The 18,230-nt window shown below is 39.7% G+C and overlaps 1 protein-coding gene across 2 annotated transcripts in view; it reads left to right on the forward strand.

Moving 5' to 3' along the window:
- Positions 1-18,230, forward strand: part of AP3B1 (adaptor related protein complex 3 subunit beta 1) — a 175,825-nt gene that overhangs the window by 150,506 nt on the left and 7,089 nt on the right. For both annotated transcript variants that reach the window (XM_075270075.1, XM_075270064.1), the window contains exons 25-26: positions 3,589-3,686; positions 13,901-14,039. In XM_075270075.1, the coding sequence (XP_075126176.1) occupies positions 3,589-3,686; positions 13,901-14,039 (237 nt within the window). The remainder of the gene's footprint in view (positions 1-3,588; positions 3,687-13,900; positions 14,040-18,230) is intronic.

The following is an 18,230-nucleotide window of genomic DNA, read 5'->3' on the forward strand; positions in this document are numbered from 1 at the left end:
AATGACTTTTCCCAATGATAGAGCCCCTTTAAGCTAGTAAAGCTTTATTACCTTGAAGATTACCTTTTGCTACTGAAGATGCTGACATACCAAGGCTTGGTCATGTGACTGACTCCATTCTACAGATCTGCAGCCAGAGTAGAGAGGTGTCTGTGACGTCAGAGCCAAGGCAGCGCTCACACAGATCCGGTACCCCATTGCAATCTGGGAACCTTCAGGGAACTCCAGCGGACCAGCTTTTATTAATAGTACAACTTAGCCAGTTCCTATGCATGGGAACGCTTTATTATTTCTGAATATCCCTTTAATTGTGACATTTAGTAAAAACTCATCTAATCAGCTAAATGATTCTAAATCAGGATTATTAAATATGGGTTAATTGTGTCCTATTCTGAATCCCATTATATGTATTACTGGAATTAGAAAGTGAATACATAATAATACTCCATTGTTCCTTGAGTGCTTCAGCTACAAATCACACGTTAAGGTTTTTGTGTTGATCTGACAATTATTTCTATACTTTCTTCAAGAACCACAGAACATAAAAGCATCAATCGTCATAATCCTTTTCTTTGGTTTGCTCCAGTCGGAGCACTTTGTCTTGCATCAGATGTAATTGATCCTGAAGCGGTGTAATCACAATTATTCACATTCTTAATTGGCCTGCCCAAAATCAGAAAATGGAAACCGATCGGCAGCGTTCAGATCAATAGCTTTATAGCAGAGCCTCTGGGGGCAGGGAGATAGTGGTAATGGGCAGATCAATTGACTTTGGATGCCAATCACTGGCGATGTGTTTTGCATAGCAAATGCCGCTTACCTGTGCTGTACAGAGGAGATCAATTTCTGCGCGCGATATGAGCTGTGGTTGGAAAATGTATTTTTTTATTCTCTTGTAAATTGAAAAAAAAAATGGCGAGTCGGAAGCGATTTCTGTTCATTTTTATGAGTTCTTAAGTCATTTATACAGTAATAAGAATATCTGAAAATCTGGGAATTTTTAAGCCATGCAAAAAAAATAATAATAATAAAAAAAAAAGTCCCAACAATGATGAATAATTGATTTTAAAGTGCGACTCTGTCTAAGAGTAGTGGGGAAGATTTAATATAGGCAATACACATGATTTACCAAAAAATTCTGTACATGCCTGACACCTCATTTATAAATCGTTTTACATACTTTATACACATTGTTAGATAAGGGGGTGTGGCTCATAGGTAAGGGGTGGGGCTTATACAGAAGAGATGTCATGTAGGAGGAGCTCTGTAACAAAAGGCAATAGTTTTGGTAACCAAAGCTAAATGTAATAATCCCAGCGTAATTGTAAAACACAGGCCTCTTGGAAGGTCGAGCATGATGCTAAAGGGAGAAAACCTTTATTGGGTTATTTCACTGAAATTCTCTCTTCCTAACTACATCAGGGAAGACAGGCTTGCACATTCCAGTGATCGCCCTCTATTGGTTTGCAACACTGAGGCAGCAGCTGACTTCCTAATTACATCATGGAAGACAGATTTGCATATTCTTCCCATGGTCCAAAGCTAAATGATGTTCATATTATATCATAGTTAGGCTAGAGTCACTCAACCCGATCCGTGTGTTGGCCAGATTTACCGGCCTGAACCCCATGCCATGAAAGAGACTTCTAGCATCATAGTTATCTATGGAGTCTGGGTACCAGCCACATACTGTCCTGTACCAATTATAGTATGGACAGTATGTTTTAGGAGCTTAGATCTGAAATAAAAAAAAATAAAAAAATATATATATATATATATATATATATATACACAGTATATATATATATATATATATATATATATATATATATATATATATAATCACCTCATATCCTGTATAATGTGATGTGCTGAGATTTATTTTCTTTTTCTGATCACATTGTAAGTTGAGATATTAACCTAGTGGGTTTTTACACTTTAGGACTTTTTGAGCTTTTAGTTGATTTTCCATTCTCTTCGTCATCATCAACAGCGTTAACATCATTCTGGTCCTATATGGATATAAGTGGTATACATCAATAATACAGCCAATACTTTTTGTTTCTGGCTTAAAATTCTTCCCCTCATCAATAAGCTATTGTAAATATTCTTTTTAAATATCATGAACATTAATCAATTGATTTTCTATTACAAGTAATTATATTTCTCTTATTCTAATGGGACCCAAAGGACGATCCAGAATCAATACTGACCATAATCTTGGAATTCACTTATTTCTGTGGTATATACATGGGGAGTTACTATGTGACAGTGATCAATCACTACTTTAGCCGTATATGGTCTATACTATCAATATGTGCCAGGTTTCTTATGTCATAGACAGTAATCTAGTACATTTAGGAAAATTCCTCTAATTTAGTATTCGGCAGTCTAGAAATTCTGGTATTTCGAGGTTTCTTGGTTTTTTTTTTGTAGCACCATATTTTAAGTACCTTATATCTTAATAGTTTTGCTTAGTTTTATAAGTTGTAGGGTATGCTTTAGGGTTTTCTGCTCAAACCAGTACATTACATTATTTATGTATATTTCTGGTTATGGCACCAACATATTCCACAGTAATTTACAGGCCTCACCGCTCACTGTCCCATATAATATTATTATACTGTATATATTGTATTATATTATTATTATTATTATATTATTATTATTATTATGGCACCAACATATTCCACAGTAATTTACAGACCTCACCGCTCACTGTCCCATATAGGGCTCACAATGTAAATTCCCTAGTAGTATATCTTTAAAGTGTAGGAGTAAGGCCCCATTCATCCCCTTGGGGGACCCCCACCCCCCCCAATGGAATCCTATACGCATTATAAAGCAGTTACCTAAGTAAACCAGACATACCCCATAGACTATAATGAGGTCCGTGTGGTTTTGAAGCCAGATTTTGAGGCAGATTCCATGTCAAAATCTGCTCCAAAAAACTCCATGTGAACTTACCCTTAGAGAGCCATTGGTCAAGCATGCGGCTGACTGACAAATAGTCTTTCTTCGATATCCAATCTTTGCTCAGCCAATGTGCATGTGTTTTTATAGGGGAAGGGGAGCAAACCACTTCCAGACACCTCTTACTTTTGCTCATCTTCCATGAGAACATACGAATGGACATGTTGAACTCCAACTTGTCAGAATATCTGTGGGCAGGGCGCCGCCATGCACTTTTGATGATAGACCAGTCTTGCCAAAATTTGGTTGACACTTATCATATATAGCCACCCTTACACAGAAGGTCCAGGCAGTGGATATAGTAGAACATCAGTATATCAGGGGCACTGCTCTTTGGGATAACCTATTCAGTATTGCTCTTTCTGTTATTGCCGCCTATAGGTGACTATCATGTCCAACCAGTTAAAGATCCTTGTACAGTAACATAATATGGATTATTGGCCACACCGGAGAGACTCATCTGTAGTGCTTTGAAGTTGTTGCCTCTCATCTGTACAGAATTGGGTTTTGGTTGGCTTTGTTAGGCGTTCTGCTTTTCAGAACCTACTAAAATAATAAAAAATTTATATGGAAATGGACATTGTTTTTATGTTGACTTTTGGTTTTCTCTTGAAGCACCAAGGAAGACAAGTTTTCTGTTGGAATACAGCCACCGACTGGAGAACTTCTCCTACCAGTGACCATGTCAGAAACCGACTTTAAGAAAGAGCAGGGTAAGAAAAGCAAAGTCTTACAATGTAGATTTTCATAGTAGATTTGAGATGTACTGTACTTAAATATGTAGCAAAAATCCCATGAAAATTTAAGTTTAGATCAAGCACATGGTCGCCACAAACAACTCATCACAGGTTATTACATCGATTTTGGTTACTGTTCACACGACCAGGTTTGTGTATTTTCCATGATTTCTTTGAACTACTCGCTTTTTTTCAGAAAATAAAGTTCTGTTCACCGTAAAGTATTACTATTAAAGTGTTTGTCCAAAAAATGGAGAAAAAAAAGTTGTACAGGGACTCCCCCCCCGAAATAGCACCCCTCCGTCTGTAGGTCTGGGTCTGGAATTGCAAGTCATTTGCATGAAATGAGCTGCAATAATAGTAACTGCCTATGGAAAAATGTGGAACTGTTTGGGAAATGATTAAATAAATCCCTATAATAAAGCCCTATGTAAAAGTTAACAGTCAGTGGTGCTTATTGAATATGTTGACATGTACCATAAAATGGCTGAATTCGGAACCCAAAATGCCCAATACTTATTCATCCATCAACGGCTACTCCTTTTTGGGAGAGAGTTGGTTGACTACTAATGTTGTGGAGCCCTTGAAAAAGATATCCTTATGTAGGGAGCACCTGAGAGGCCCCTATACCATACCAGCTATATGAGCTCCCAATAAGGTATATACAGTGTTTTGCATATTGTTTTTAGATAGGTGCAGAAAAAATTCTGTAAAATAAGGCCGCTTTCACATGGAGGAATTTGCCGCAGATTTCGCCCCCAAATCAGGAGCAGATTCCCCCGGAAACTGCCCTCCATTGTTTTCAATAAGAGGCACAGATTCCAGCAGGACGCAGGAAACAGAAGCGTCCTGCTCGATCTGGAGACTCCCTGCTGAATAGACCCATTTGTCCAGGCCTAACCAATAGCGGGATGCCATGATAGCATCAACACCCTGTCACGGCAGAAAATAAAGAGGAATTACTCTTCTTTTTCCACTATGTGAACATAGCCTAAGAATGCCTTCAGAAATAGAAGTGTTTGTTTAAAAAAATAAAAACCTAAATCCCATCAGTATTTGGTGTATTTTGCCTTGGATCAGTTCTTCTAGATACACTGGCAGACATTTTTTGAAGGAACTCAGCAGGGAGGTTGTTCCCGCCATCTTGGAGGACTAAGCTCAGATCTTCTGTGGATGTAAGCTTGCTCTAATCCTTCAGTCTCTTCATGTAATCCAAGACAGACTGGATGGTGATGTGATCAGGGCTCTGTTGGAGCCATATCATCACTTCCAGGACTCCTCCACCAAATGTAATAAAAAAAAAATATATATCAAAAATGATATGTTGCGTTCTGCAGAATGTAGGATGGATGGCATACACAGTCTACCGTGTGATCCATATATTACCAGATGGAGATTCCTGATAGATCAGATTTGTGTCTGCTGTAGATGGGTTAATGTTGTCTAACTAACCAGCTCCTATGCTTCGCTGTCGGAGTCCTCTCACATCAGGTTACAATGCTTCTGTATGTGGACACTAGATCTGTTATCTTGTCTTACTGATGTCCATTGTCATCTCTCTTGGTGTTTTTTACTTTCTGCTGGCTAAAGCCTTCATTGCTGCTTAACTTCTCTGCAAGTAAAGGTGAGTAATGGCCTTTCCATTTCCGGAGAGAATATCTGGTGAGTGCTGCCATAGTAGTATGTCTGTGGCTTTCTGTTTGCTGTGTATAGTTGGTCATACCCTTACATAAATGAAAACCAAACGTTCTGATTTTGGGGAGACTGGCTCATCATCATATATGGGGGTATCCCAATTCTTACTCAAAAGCAAATGAGAAAAAGAAGGATCAAGTGTCAAAGGTGTGTGGCAGATGTCAGAAGTGTATGGCAGGAGCTTATTCCCCTCTCCCCTCTGAGAACAGATAGTGCTGAGCATGCATGTGCGTGGGGAGATGGGGGGAATAGCCATCCGATGAATAATGGTTATTCTAATTCCCAGAAATATCAGATCCACTTCCATTATGTCATCCTATTCTATAAACAACAAAGTGACAGCTTTTTCAACTAGTTTATAAGTTTGTGTAATACCAGGAAGGCAGACAATATGGCTGCACTTCTTATTGTGACTTTACTTGTGCAATAACATCTGCCATACCTGAATAGTACAGCAGATTACTACGCAACCAGAGAACCGTGCAAATATAGAAATCATTCCAGCTCCTCTAATAAATGTCTAGTTATATGTTCTGAATGAAAATCTGCTCCAGTATTAACCCTGTTTCTTTATAAACACCTTTGCAACTTGCACTCTTGGCTGGCAGCTCAGTATGTATGTGTATGTATAATGTCTATCTATAATGTGCTTTTACTCTGTTCTACTATCGCCTCTCTCTCTGTGACCTTTTATACTATAATTTCTATATACTTTATGTATTTACCCACAAAATCAACCTAGTTGCTCTGTAATGTCAAGTCAAAATTCCTACATGGGAAGTGCTATACAGTAGATAGTCTGAAGAAAGCAGCTAACCTGTAAGTCAATGACCAACCCAGCCATATGATAGATTACTCCAAACCAGAGTCTTCATAACAAGGAATCCATCCCATCTGTAAATAGTAGTTTCAGGTTATTGCCCCTCATCCATACGTGTGATTTTTATTTATTTATTTATTTAAATTATTTTTTCATTCATTTTTTTTTTCTTCTTCCATTGGTTTATTCGTTCGCTTTTTCATTGTGTGATCGGCTGATCTCAGCATGTCAGAAAGCCATCGCCCTGTCCTAATAAAGGGCAATGAAAGTGTATGCGGGGTGGGAACAATGGCTTTATCGATCGTTCCCCTTACATGACCTCTGCTGGTGTAGAAACCAGCGTGATTGGCATATTTTGTAGCCAGTCAGAGCTTATTTAGAAATATCACCGGGTCTTATAGGACACCCATTGGGCCATCAGCTATCTTGCCACATGCCCTATTTACATGCACTCTAAGCATGCCTACTAAATATGAGACAAGAGAAAGCCGCTGCCTGACACGGCTGTAAAATCCATCTGTCCAATCCTTATCTCCCCAATATCACATTACATGAAAGTGGCAGATTTGTCCAATATATATCTAATGTGTGTGGGCTGCTTCATCCTAACAGTAAGATAATAATCCTAACAATAATAGCTAATAATGCTAGCCTCCCTCACTATGTAATAATTAGTAATATTGGTGACGCTGTACAAACAGTAAAAAGCATTCATTTTGTTTTAGGTTCTAAAATGGAGTAATGTAATTTGTGTTCATAAGTTATCTGGTCATCATCCAGATTTGTGCTAAAAGTCATTGTCATCTGGTTTCAGCAAATCTGCTAGTTATTATAAAAAAAAATTATATACACACATCACCGCTCCCTCTTCGGAGACCGCAGAGGTCACTGCTTGGTTTTAGCAGTCACGTGAGTGAGTGAAGGGGAATGCTTGAGAAGTGGAGAAGGAAGCATTTTTCTCCATTAAGGTATATTACAAAGTTTCTTGTGTGTGCCCTTACTACTGATTTATGCAAAGTTTGTAGAAAGTACAAAAATTGTTTTAACATCTGTCCCTATCATTAGTGTAAGATGAAAATAAGTGCAAATGGAGTCCGTTATTTAGCTAAACCAAAGAACATTACCACCATAGCAAGGCCTGTGCAGCATGTAATCCTTGCCTCGCAAAACTGCCTCCCCCTTTTTTTTCCCCCCATCAGTATGTCTTTTGGAGTTTGGGAGGAAACAGACGCAAACATGGGGAGAACATATAAACTCTATGCAGATGTTGTCCTTGGTGGGATTCGAACACAGGACTCCCATGCTAGTAGAAGGCTGCAGTGACCACTGAGCCACCATGCTGCCCGCCTCCCCATTTTGTAAAGATTTTCTCTACTCATGGTGGTGACATCTGTTGCCTTGTCATTAGATAGAACCACAAATCTGGGAACTTTCTATGGTCTGACACTTGCCAGAAACCGAACCATGATGTCCTTATTGTGGATAGGTTATTAGACAGGGACAGGGGCGTAACTAACGGCGTAGCAGCTCCCACAGGGCTCCGGACATTAGGGGGCCCGGTGACAGCCGCTACCGCTGCATTTTTCTTAATAGGCCGTTACCAGCTGGAGTTACTCCAGCCAGTAACGGGCCCTATTTACTTACTGATCTCGGCAGGGGCCAGGATCGGTAAGTGACACCATGGGCCCTACAAACACTATTATTATACTGGGGGGGGGGGAATCTTTTCAGACCCCCAAGTATAATGATCGGAAGCCCAGGAGAGGTGAGAGAACATAAAAAAAACACTGCTGCTTACCTCTCCGGACTCCAGGCAGGCTTTGGGCCTACTTCTGTGACATCTGTGACCTGCATCCCGGGTCATGTGACTTCCCGGACGTCATTGAAGATGGCAGACACCACCGAGGATTGCAGTGGAGCTGGAGATGGGTAAGTAGCAGTGTTTTTTTATGTTTGTTTTGTTGTCACTGATTATTATACTGTGGGGTCTGAAAAGATCCCAGAGTATAATAATTGTTCATGGGTGTCCACAATGGGGCATAGTAGTGTGTGTAGGGGCCACTATGGGGCATAATACTGTGTGCAGGGGCCACTATGGGGCATAATGCTGTGTAGGGGCCACTATGGGGCATAGTAGTGTGTGCAGGGGGCCACTATAGAGAATAATAGACCATGTGGGAAGGGGGGGGGTCTTCGGCATCGGTTGGGGGGGGGGAGGTGCGTATGTCAAATGTTCACCACAGGGCCCTGCCATTCCTAGTTACGCCACGACAGGGGCACAACATGTATAAGAAGATAACCTGACTACAATAAGGACATCATGGCTGGGTGAGACCAGTACAGTTTGTGTATCCACTGTCAACCAATGAAAATAACCCGCTAAGAGGGTTCGTGTAAAACTTTAAAACTGCAAAATTTGTAACTTCTTTATATTTGTAAAAATCATTAACTTTTTAAATTTGTCTACAAATGGGAATCTGGTTCTGTTCCTGGGAACGCCCCTTTAAAATTAATGTTTCCCAAGTTGTCCAGAGGTTCTCCTTGTCTGACTTGGTGTTTCCACCTTACGCTACCATTGTCGCCTCCGGACTGCAGCGCTTCCCCTGTAATATTCCAGGCAGAGTTTTTGTCGGCAGTGATTCTGTTCTGCTTTTTTTTTTTTTTTTTTGGAAAGACACCAGATGAAAGTTCGAGGTAAGGTGTTTACTTTGTCTTATTAAGATTTATGAATCTATCTTGTAAATCCCTTGCAAGCAAGATGCTAATTCTTTAACTAGTCGGACATCCACTATTTTCGGGCCCCGTAACTACCTCCAGCAATCATATTTGATGCCCCTTAATTAAACTGGCTTTTTTTCCCCCTTCCCAGGTTCTTTTCCACCTCAGCAATCGAGACAATACATTTGCTTACCATGCTGCTCTCCTAAGTGTTCTTTTGCATGTAAATTAATCTTAATTCAGTTTACACTGTCATGCTGAGTGGTACAAATTGCCTATAACAATAAAACAGCACGAGTTAAAATGGGAGGGGGCTGGGCAGGCAGATTGAATGTGTGCCTTGTCTGATAGGATGTTAGTTTTCTTTATGCCAATACATTAGCTGGCAATAATGAATCTCCTCTTCTGAAAAGCATGGTATGGTTGATTTTTTAATTTTACTTCAATGGAGCAGTACCTTGTCTTCCTCGGAAGGAGTTAGACAAAGCCTTAATGTCGGGAGAGTTAAGGTTAAATATGAAGCCAGGTATCCACTTGTATGAATGCTATCCATCTTTCCATTTGCCGGAGCTTGGCAAAGGAAAAAAAAAAAAAGTCCCATCTTTGTACGAAATTTCCTTTAATTACAGACAGCAGGAAACGGAACGGCTTTTAACATAAACATAGTTGCATTCATTTAGCGAGCTTTTGCTCTTCAATATAGCTTAATGGAGAAGGTTTACGTCCTAAATGAGTGTACACTTCTGCCGGCCGTGTTAGGTCACCCTGTGCTCTCCGCTTAAAAGCAACTCTATACCGGCGGAGGTTTCTTTCTCCGTCTTTCCTGCCTTAATAGTAGAGTTAAACAGCCCCAAACACAATATAATAATCCCTTGTTTTATGGCCGTACGCTTGCCACATCCTTCATGGCCTGGAATGTACTTGAAGGCATCAGATGGCATGTTTTGTAATGTTGAGGACCTTATTTTTGGTTATTTTTTAATTTTTTATTTTATGAGATATTGGCTTTTTGTACTGTTTTAGAGCTACACAATACGATACACAAATAAAAATTTCAGTTTTCCCATTTGTCTTAATGATTTGCAGTCACCATGATATTGGAAGTGACATGTTTCCGCCACCACCACCATTGCTAGTTTTTGCTTTCTTCATTAAGGTTGGTCTAGTAGACATGGCCAGAAATCACCAAATATATTACTAGACTTATTTAAGATTCACGTGATTCTTACAGGACATATTGCTAGAGGAAGTCTTATATTGATTTGTCTGGAGGATTTCTTGGACTCGATAACTGGCTTTAGGGAAGCCAGAAGAGAAATCTTTAGTGACTTTAGGTACCACGGGCCATAAATTACTAGTCAATTGGTCACCATTGTAGCCACCTTTGTATTGTAGCAAGTCATTGAAACCGAGAGGAGTAAAAGATACAAATGGCCTAAATTCTTATTGATTTTTTATTATGTTAAAATTGTGGTATATTCCTTAAGGTATTATAGTAAGTGGGAACTCCCCCTTGGAAGCTTTACTTATAAAGGGGAACATAATGGTTTATTGTAGTAATACATGGTGGCTACGTAATAAATGATGGTTTCATTGCATAGGTTCATGGATGCTGCTATCTGGTTTACACAAACCATTAGGGAGCGTTGTTATTGTCCGTTATAAGATTTTAGTAACAGCCACTAGCAGAAACGTCACAAATCCATTAAAATTCCCATTCATTTCAATGGGATTTTATCTTGTGACCATTGGTGTCTGTTTTACACCAAATCTGTCACGTCCATTATTTTTTACGGACAAAAAATTTGACATGCAAGACTTTTGTGTTCTAGAAAAAAAAACAAAAAAAAAAAACTGTTTCTTAGCAGACATCAAGTTTCTGTTATTTTTTTTATTCATTAAAGTCTATGGGTAATGGACAGCAACGGTTGGGCGGCCATTATACTGTCCATTATTACTGTCTGGGTTTTTTTTTTTTTCAACCGTAATTTTTATTGAATTTTTTCATAACAGAACAGGAAAAACAAAAAGGGAGAGGCAGTTTGCCAATATTACTGTCAGTTTTTTTTTGTTTGTTTTTTTTTGTTTCTGCTTTCTGAGCAAAATTAAAAAACAGACAGTATTAAAACGGACACCAAGTGACGCCAATGTGTCCATTAAATGGATCAGGTAAATAAATGGACACTGTAACATCAGTTAGTGTTTGTTAATGTCTGTTATGACGGTAGTGTGAACTTACCCTTAGAAAAATATATTACATGTTATATAGAAGTGTCCCTGATGCTGATCTTTATCAGCAAGTGAAAATAGTTCCAAAACTGCTTTAGGCTGGGCCCCACGTTGTGAAAACAGTGTTTATGCCAGTGAGGGACACCGTAGCAAAAAAACTCAACCCCCCCCCCCCAAAAAAAAACAAAACAAAAAAAAAAAAAAAACGCTGTGTTTTACTTTACCTGCAAAGTGAATGGGATTCTGGCAATGCCCATCCTTACACATTTTAGAAAATCCGCAGTGGAAAAGCTTGGTTTTCAAACCCCCCCCCCACATTTCTGAAATTCCCAGCATGTCCGTTATACCTGCAGGTATAATAGGGGCAGAAAGTCCACAGAGGAAAACTCAGCAAAAACACAATTCAGAGAAAAAAAATTGGATGCATTTTTGCTGCGTTTTTTTTTTTTTTTTCTCTTCATTTTACGTTTAGCCTTAAGCAAGGCCATAATTGGGGATCATTGCATCAGACTTCACCATTGGCTTCTTCCATACCTTCGATTGAACATCAAAGTGTATTCCTCTGGTGGCTCGTCATAAACAGATTGTAAAATGGACATAAGTCTAGCCATAAACATTGGTCTAAAGATGTTTGTGATGTGGCTGATCCCACCATAGAACAATCTACACAAGCAAGTAATTTGGTCGATCAAGAGTTGCCAAAAAGACATTGGCTAATGTTTGGCCAAAAGTTATCCATTGTAGCCAAACCTCTTTATTACAATAGTCTGCCATTGGCTGTCACAGTATTTCTATCAATCGGCCACTCAGACCAATTAAAGTCTAATATTTATGTCCAACTTTAGACTTGAGTACTTGTAAGAGCTCTTTATTTCTTGATACCACAGTACCAGGATCACTGCATGTCTTGATAAATCCATATCCAGCCGCCCAGCTTCTTACTATATTGAGATGGGTTTTCCATTGTCAAGATGGTAAATTGGTCACCTTGGTCTAAATCCCAGATATCTGATACCTCATTGGTATATAATGTAAATACTCCATGTCACACACAAGCCTCCTTGTATGTATAAAACGTCTTTGCAATCTCTTATGATTTATACTATGCAGCGGACATCATCTTCTAGGATGCGGTCTCTACCGACACATAGAGTTCACCATTTATACTGTACATAGGTGTTTATATATCTGTTAATTTATATATTTGTGCCTAAAACCTTCATATCTGCGTTTCCGTACATATTCGCACTTATGCGCAGCCTTCCTGTCAACTGTATTTATTTACACATATATTTAAGGCGATAACAGGTTTTTATGGTTTTGTATGTGTTTTAATGGAACATCTTACTTTTTATGCCGAATATAAAAAAAAATTCAGTTTGGTGTTTCTTACAGTAGTAAATTCTATAGGTTATTATATTATATTTTAACTGCTTCTTTACGCTATAAATGGATTGATGGTGATGGAAAGTGCTGTTTACCGGGTATTTTGCAGTAAGAGTCTTTATTACTTATATCTGAATTTTTAGCATTGCTTACACCGTTCCCATTACTTGTATCCATGAGTACATTACAACCCTGATACTCGCATGAGTCCGTTTTGACTTGGTCCAAAATTACTGGTCCTTTGTTTAGGTCTTTCGCGACATGTTCAATAAACAGGTGTATTTGCCTTTGTACACTTATCTATGAGTATGATACATTTAGCAAAATTAGCATGTGTGAATATACCCTGAAAAGGTTATTCAATGACTATTGATTTACTCTGTTTCAATAGGAAAAAAAACATTGTTTTTCATTACAGTAAATTTTTAAAAAATGCTCCTGTATATAAATCTTGCTTGTTATGGCGCCCCCTGGTGTTCTTTTGATTACCTCCCAAAACGTCCACCAAATGTGTCCAGTACTGGTGGTCACACACGCCCAGCAACTCCCACTACCTGCATCTTTGTATACAAGAGACAGGCCGAACAATGCGATTTATTACAGTAGATACAATCTAACCAGCACCAGGTGGACATTTTTTTTTTTTTTAATATGTAGATTGTGAGCCCCATATAGGGATCACAAAGTACATTTTTTTCCCCTATCAGTATGTCTTTGTAGAATGGGAGGAAATCCACGCAAACACGGCGAGAACATACAAACTCCTTGCAGATGTTGTTACTGGCGGGATTCGAACCCAGGACTCCAGCGCTGCAAGGCTACAGTGCTAACCACTGAGCCACTGTGTTGCCCCCCAGGTGGACATTCTGGACGGAAATGAGAACAACACCGGGGAAATAATAACACATGAAATTCCAATATCTAGATAAAGGAGCATTTATTTTTTTTTGCATTTAATCGAATTGGAATTTTTTTTTAATGTTTTGCCTAATCTAGAAATGTAGTATATAATTGTAGGACAGTCCCTCTAAGGTTGTGTTCACATTGGTGCCTGGCTTCTGTTGTTCTACCACATTATAGGAGTAGAACAATGGAAATGATGCTGTGCATAGTGACACATCAACAGAGGCCAGAACATCGCCGCCTTGTCATGTGGGCTGAGCTTTTCTTTTTGCCAGGCGCTTTTCTTCCATATGCGAGTGCACCCCCGCCCCCGTATGGACATGGTAGATGTGGAGCGTATGCAGTACATTTGCTGAAATTAAAACAGCTCAGTTGGTAAAATACATGAAGAGCAAGTAATGAGCTTTTGTTTTTTTGTTTTTTCCTTCCGATTCTGCAGCAAAACTGACGGGCATGAATGAGAGTTCAGCGACTATGACAGTATCTACACACAACAGCACGCCACAGGTGGTGGTACAGAAGTTCTTAGCCGCTGCCAACCTAGGGGTCGTCGCCTCAGGCCAAAACAATATACACAGGTGAGTGGTTATGTCAGGTATTAGAGTGATAGTGCCATGCAAATAGTACAATAAAGACATCAGAAAACTAGATATGTTCAAAAATAAAAACTTGCTTTACTACTTTTTTTTTATTTATTTTTTTCTTGTAATATGAAGTGTAGAGGTCAGTTTTCTGATACTACACATTGATGGTGCAGTGGGCTTCCTAAATGCCAAGCACATCATCATTGCTTTGCTTTCTTTATTTAGGTTAACCTTGGGATACAATCACACTTACCACAGTTCTTAGACTACACCTTGTTTGTATTGATTTAGTTGCCCTCTGCCTTCAGATCAAACCAAGACTCGGCCACCATGTTTTCAAAGTACACTAGCATCGGGTGTCTGTCCTTCAGGTCCTCCAACGGACCAGAAGAATAGACAAACTGACCACTTAGGACGGGTTCACATCAGCGCCCGGTCTCCACCTTAGGCAATCTGGTTTCCGTCTTCTTCCCCCAGAAACTGGACAGGGAATGGAAACCCGGCGGTCAGTTTTCAAACCCATTCACTTGATTGGGTTTGCAAAGTGTCCGCCCATGTGCGTCTTCTGCCTGTCCACAGCGAAACAGTTTTTTTCAACCGGAAACAGTCAGACATGAAGGATAGAGATGAGCGAGTACTGTTCGGATCAGCCAATCCGAACAGCACGCACGCATTGAAATGAATGGACGTAGCCGGCACGCGGGGGGTTAGGCGGCCGGCGTCAAAGCGGAAGTACCAGGTGCATCCATTCATTTCAATGTGTGCGTGCTGTTCGGATCGGCTGATCTGAATAGTACTCGCTCATCTCTAATGAAGGATTTTGTGTCCAGTTAAAAAAAACAAAAAAAAAAAAACGTTTCGCCGCAGAGAGGCACAGGGGTGGTCACTTTGCAAACCCAATCAAGTTTGAAAACTGCCTGCCGGGTTTCCGTTCCCTGTCCAGTTTCTCTGGGTAGAAGACAGAAACCCATCGGATTGGCTGAAGTGGAGACCGGGTGCAGGTGCGAACCCGCCCTAAAATAGAAGACCCCTCCATCCAATGTTCATTCTTTTTGACTGAAATCATCAGACAAAAAAGTTGGGCTTGTAGGACTTTTTCATCTGATGATTTTAGGTGGACATTTGGATGCAGATGTGAACTCAGCCTTACAAGCACATCATCACTAACACAATTTCCTGATGTGTTTTTGAGATGTCTTAATGGAATTGAAATATAAGTAGGATTAAAGGGGTTATCCCTTTAAAAAATTGCTGGCCTACCCTTCAGATCTTTCATCTGGTTAATGGGGTGCATGGTTGCCAGATTTGTTTACATACTAGTTGCTGCTCTGCCTACTTGCTGTACTTTTAGGAGTTGTGGTTATGGGTACTGCAGTGGTGTCCCATAGGCCTAAATGGAAGATCAATGACTGCTGCCACTAAAAGTGCAGCAAGTGGATATAAAATTGTTGGCCTACCTAAAGGGGTTATTCTGTTATGGACATTTATAAGTATCCAATAGCTGGGGGTCCAATCACCGGGCCCCCCAATGTTCAGGAGGACAGGGACTGAAAGGCCTGCTTGTGATTGGAGTGCCCGTGCTCCTTCATGATCAGTGCTCCATTCACTTCTGTGGTGCTGTGGACACTGCCAGAGATTACAGTCTTAGGCACTAGAGGGCGTTGTCTCCCATCCTCCTCTGATCACTGATCAGGCCCTCAGCGGTCGGACACTTCCCCCCTCTTCTGCAGATAGGGAGTTAAATGTCCATAATGGGACAATCTTTAAAGGATAGGCCATCTATTTTTATAAGGTGAATAACCCCTTTAAAGAGGTTGTCTGAGATCAGAAAAATTTTATCTGAAGGGGTTGTCGTAAAATAAAACTCATTGCTTACTTGGTTATTGCCTGGCTGTTCCAGTGCTCTGCAGCAGGGATGTGCCCGTCTACCATTGTCATCATTGCGGTCTATCATTGGCCTTATTCCACTGAGTCCACCAATGGGCTGTAATGGTCATGTGTGTAGACCGCCACATGGTCGCTACAGCGTAGTAACTAGAGATTGTCAAGGAGTGTCAGGACTGGTAAAGTGTGGTATTTATTGGGTAAGTAATATGGGGTCTTTTGTCATTTCGTGTTCTCTTTCCCTTTTCAGACAACCCCTTCTAATATTTCTAGATGGGTTCTAAAGGGCTTCATATCACTTGAAATATTACATTTTCAGATTCTTCCAAAATTGTGGAGCACTTTTTTTTTTTTTAAATTTCAGATTTCATAATTTTCTAGAGAACAGAACAATGTAGCCATTACCCCTGTCTCTTCTGTGTGGACAGAGGCGAGGGCAAATGCATAATAAGTGTAAAGGTGTACAATACCTGAGAGTGATTTATGGAAGGACGGCTGTAGCCCCTTCCTCACCGCACTGACGGTAACAGGTACAAAGACCCGAACTTGCCTCCTTGTATGTGTCCTGGTGTGTAGTTACTGTTTATGACCTTTATGGAGGCTTTCTTTGGCGATATTGACCACTGAACGGAGGGATTAATTGACCTTTAAATGGTGGAATTAATTGGGCACAGAACTGTGGGATTAATTGAGTGTTGGACGGGGTTATCAGTCAGGCAATGAGTTTTGGAATTAATTGGATACTGACTGATGGGATTAATTGAACACGGCTTGGCCAAGGCTTCCAGCGCATTGTAGATTCTGTTCCAAGTGCTGGACACAAAAGCGCAGCATGCAGCGACATTTTGTCTGGTAAAATGGCTGTTCCAAAGCTCTAAATCGCCAACCCCCATTACAGTGGAAATGAACAGCATAGATGTGAACGAAGACTTGTACACTACAATATGTCAGCAATTCAACCTTCTAAACAAATGTCCCCAAGGTACTATATCCTGATTTCACTAGGGAATGCCAGCCAAGGCTATACAAGGGCCTTATACAAAGCATCTAAGATGAGGAAGGTGAAGATGGATTGTGGCCGTAAAAACATAGTTGTGATAATAGGTCCATTGATATTAGTGCAGAAATTGTAATTGTCATTAAAATAACGCGCATGTGAATAGAGCCTATATCTATAGGGAGCTCGTATTAAAGGGGCTGTCCATAAATTTTGGAGACGCCAGGACACCTTAAAAAAAAAAATTTAAAAAATATTGTCCTCTGCCACTGTCTAATCCATCGCATGCACAGTGGAATTCCTGCACCGCACATGACCTCTGCGGTCAGTGATATCATTTGTTTGTTTGTTTTAGGTTTCCTCTTCTCTAGCCGCCTCCCAGGGACAACCCCTTTAATTCAGACACCAATAATATCCCTATATAAATAAAGCAGGTTTCTTTCTTACTTTAATTCAAGTGAAATTATTGAAGATAAACTCAGATTTATTAATAGACTCTTTTAACTGTTTGAGATTGGATGATGCTTGATCTGCTTGCTCTAGTGCTGCGGTATAGCCATGGGGCATTATGGGTAGGACGCCATCTGTTATCCATCATAGTGAGTAGTAAAAGGATATGCCAAATCATAAGCTGTGTCCATAGTGGTCAAATAGTTGGCAAAATAAAAGTAGTGATAAATATAGCCGTACAGGGGATACATATGACATTCATTTATTATTTCATCACCATACAGTCCTAAAATTAATGTTGCCATATAGTGCTCAAATAACTTTGCCGTACAAAACCCAAAAAAGTGCTCAAAGAATATTGCCATGTAGAATCCAGATAATTAAATAAGTGGCATACAGTGCTTAAATATTAGTATACAGAGCCCAAATTGTGATGTCCTATAGTCCTCAAATAACATTGCCATAGAAATACCAAACTAACGATGCGATATTGTGCTCAAATAATATTACCATAAAGAGCCCAAATAGTGATGTATTTTAGTGCTCGAATAGTATTGCCATATAGTCAAGTGATAATACCATGTTGTGTTTAAACAATATTGCTATAAAGAATCCCAAATGATGTCTTTAGTGCTGAGAGAATATTGTCATGCAGAGGCCAAATAATGGTGCGATATATTGCTCAAATAATATTACTATACAGACACCAAATAATAATATTTCTATACCGATTTCATTAATTACACCATGTAGGGCTCAAATATTACCATACAGAGCCAAAATAATAATGCCATTTAGTGCACAATTAAGACTACCATGTTTACCCCAAAAAATAAAGTGGCCAAATATACTAT

The sequence above is a fragment of the Leptodactylus fuscus genome, chromosome 1, assembly GCF_031893055.1.
Source record: "Leptodactylus fuscus isolate aLepFus1 chromosome 1, aLepFus1.hap2, whole genome shotgun sequence".
NCBI classification, from domain to species: Eukaryota; Metazoa; Chordata; class Amphibia; order Anura; family Leptodactylidae; genus Leptodactylus; species Leptodactylus fuscus.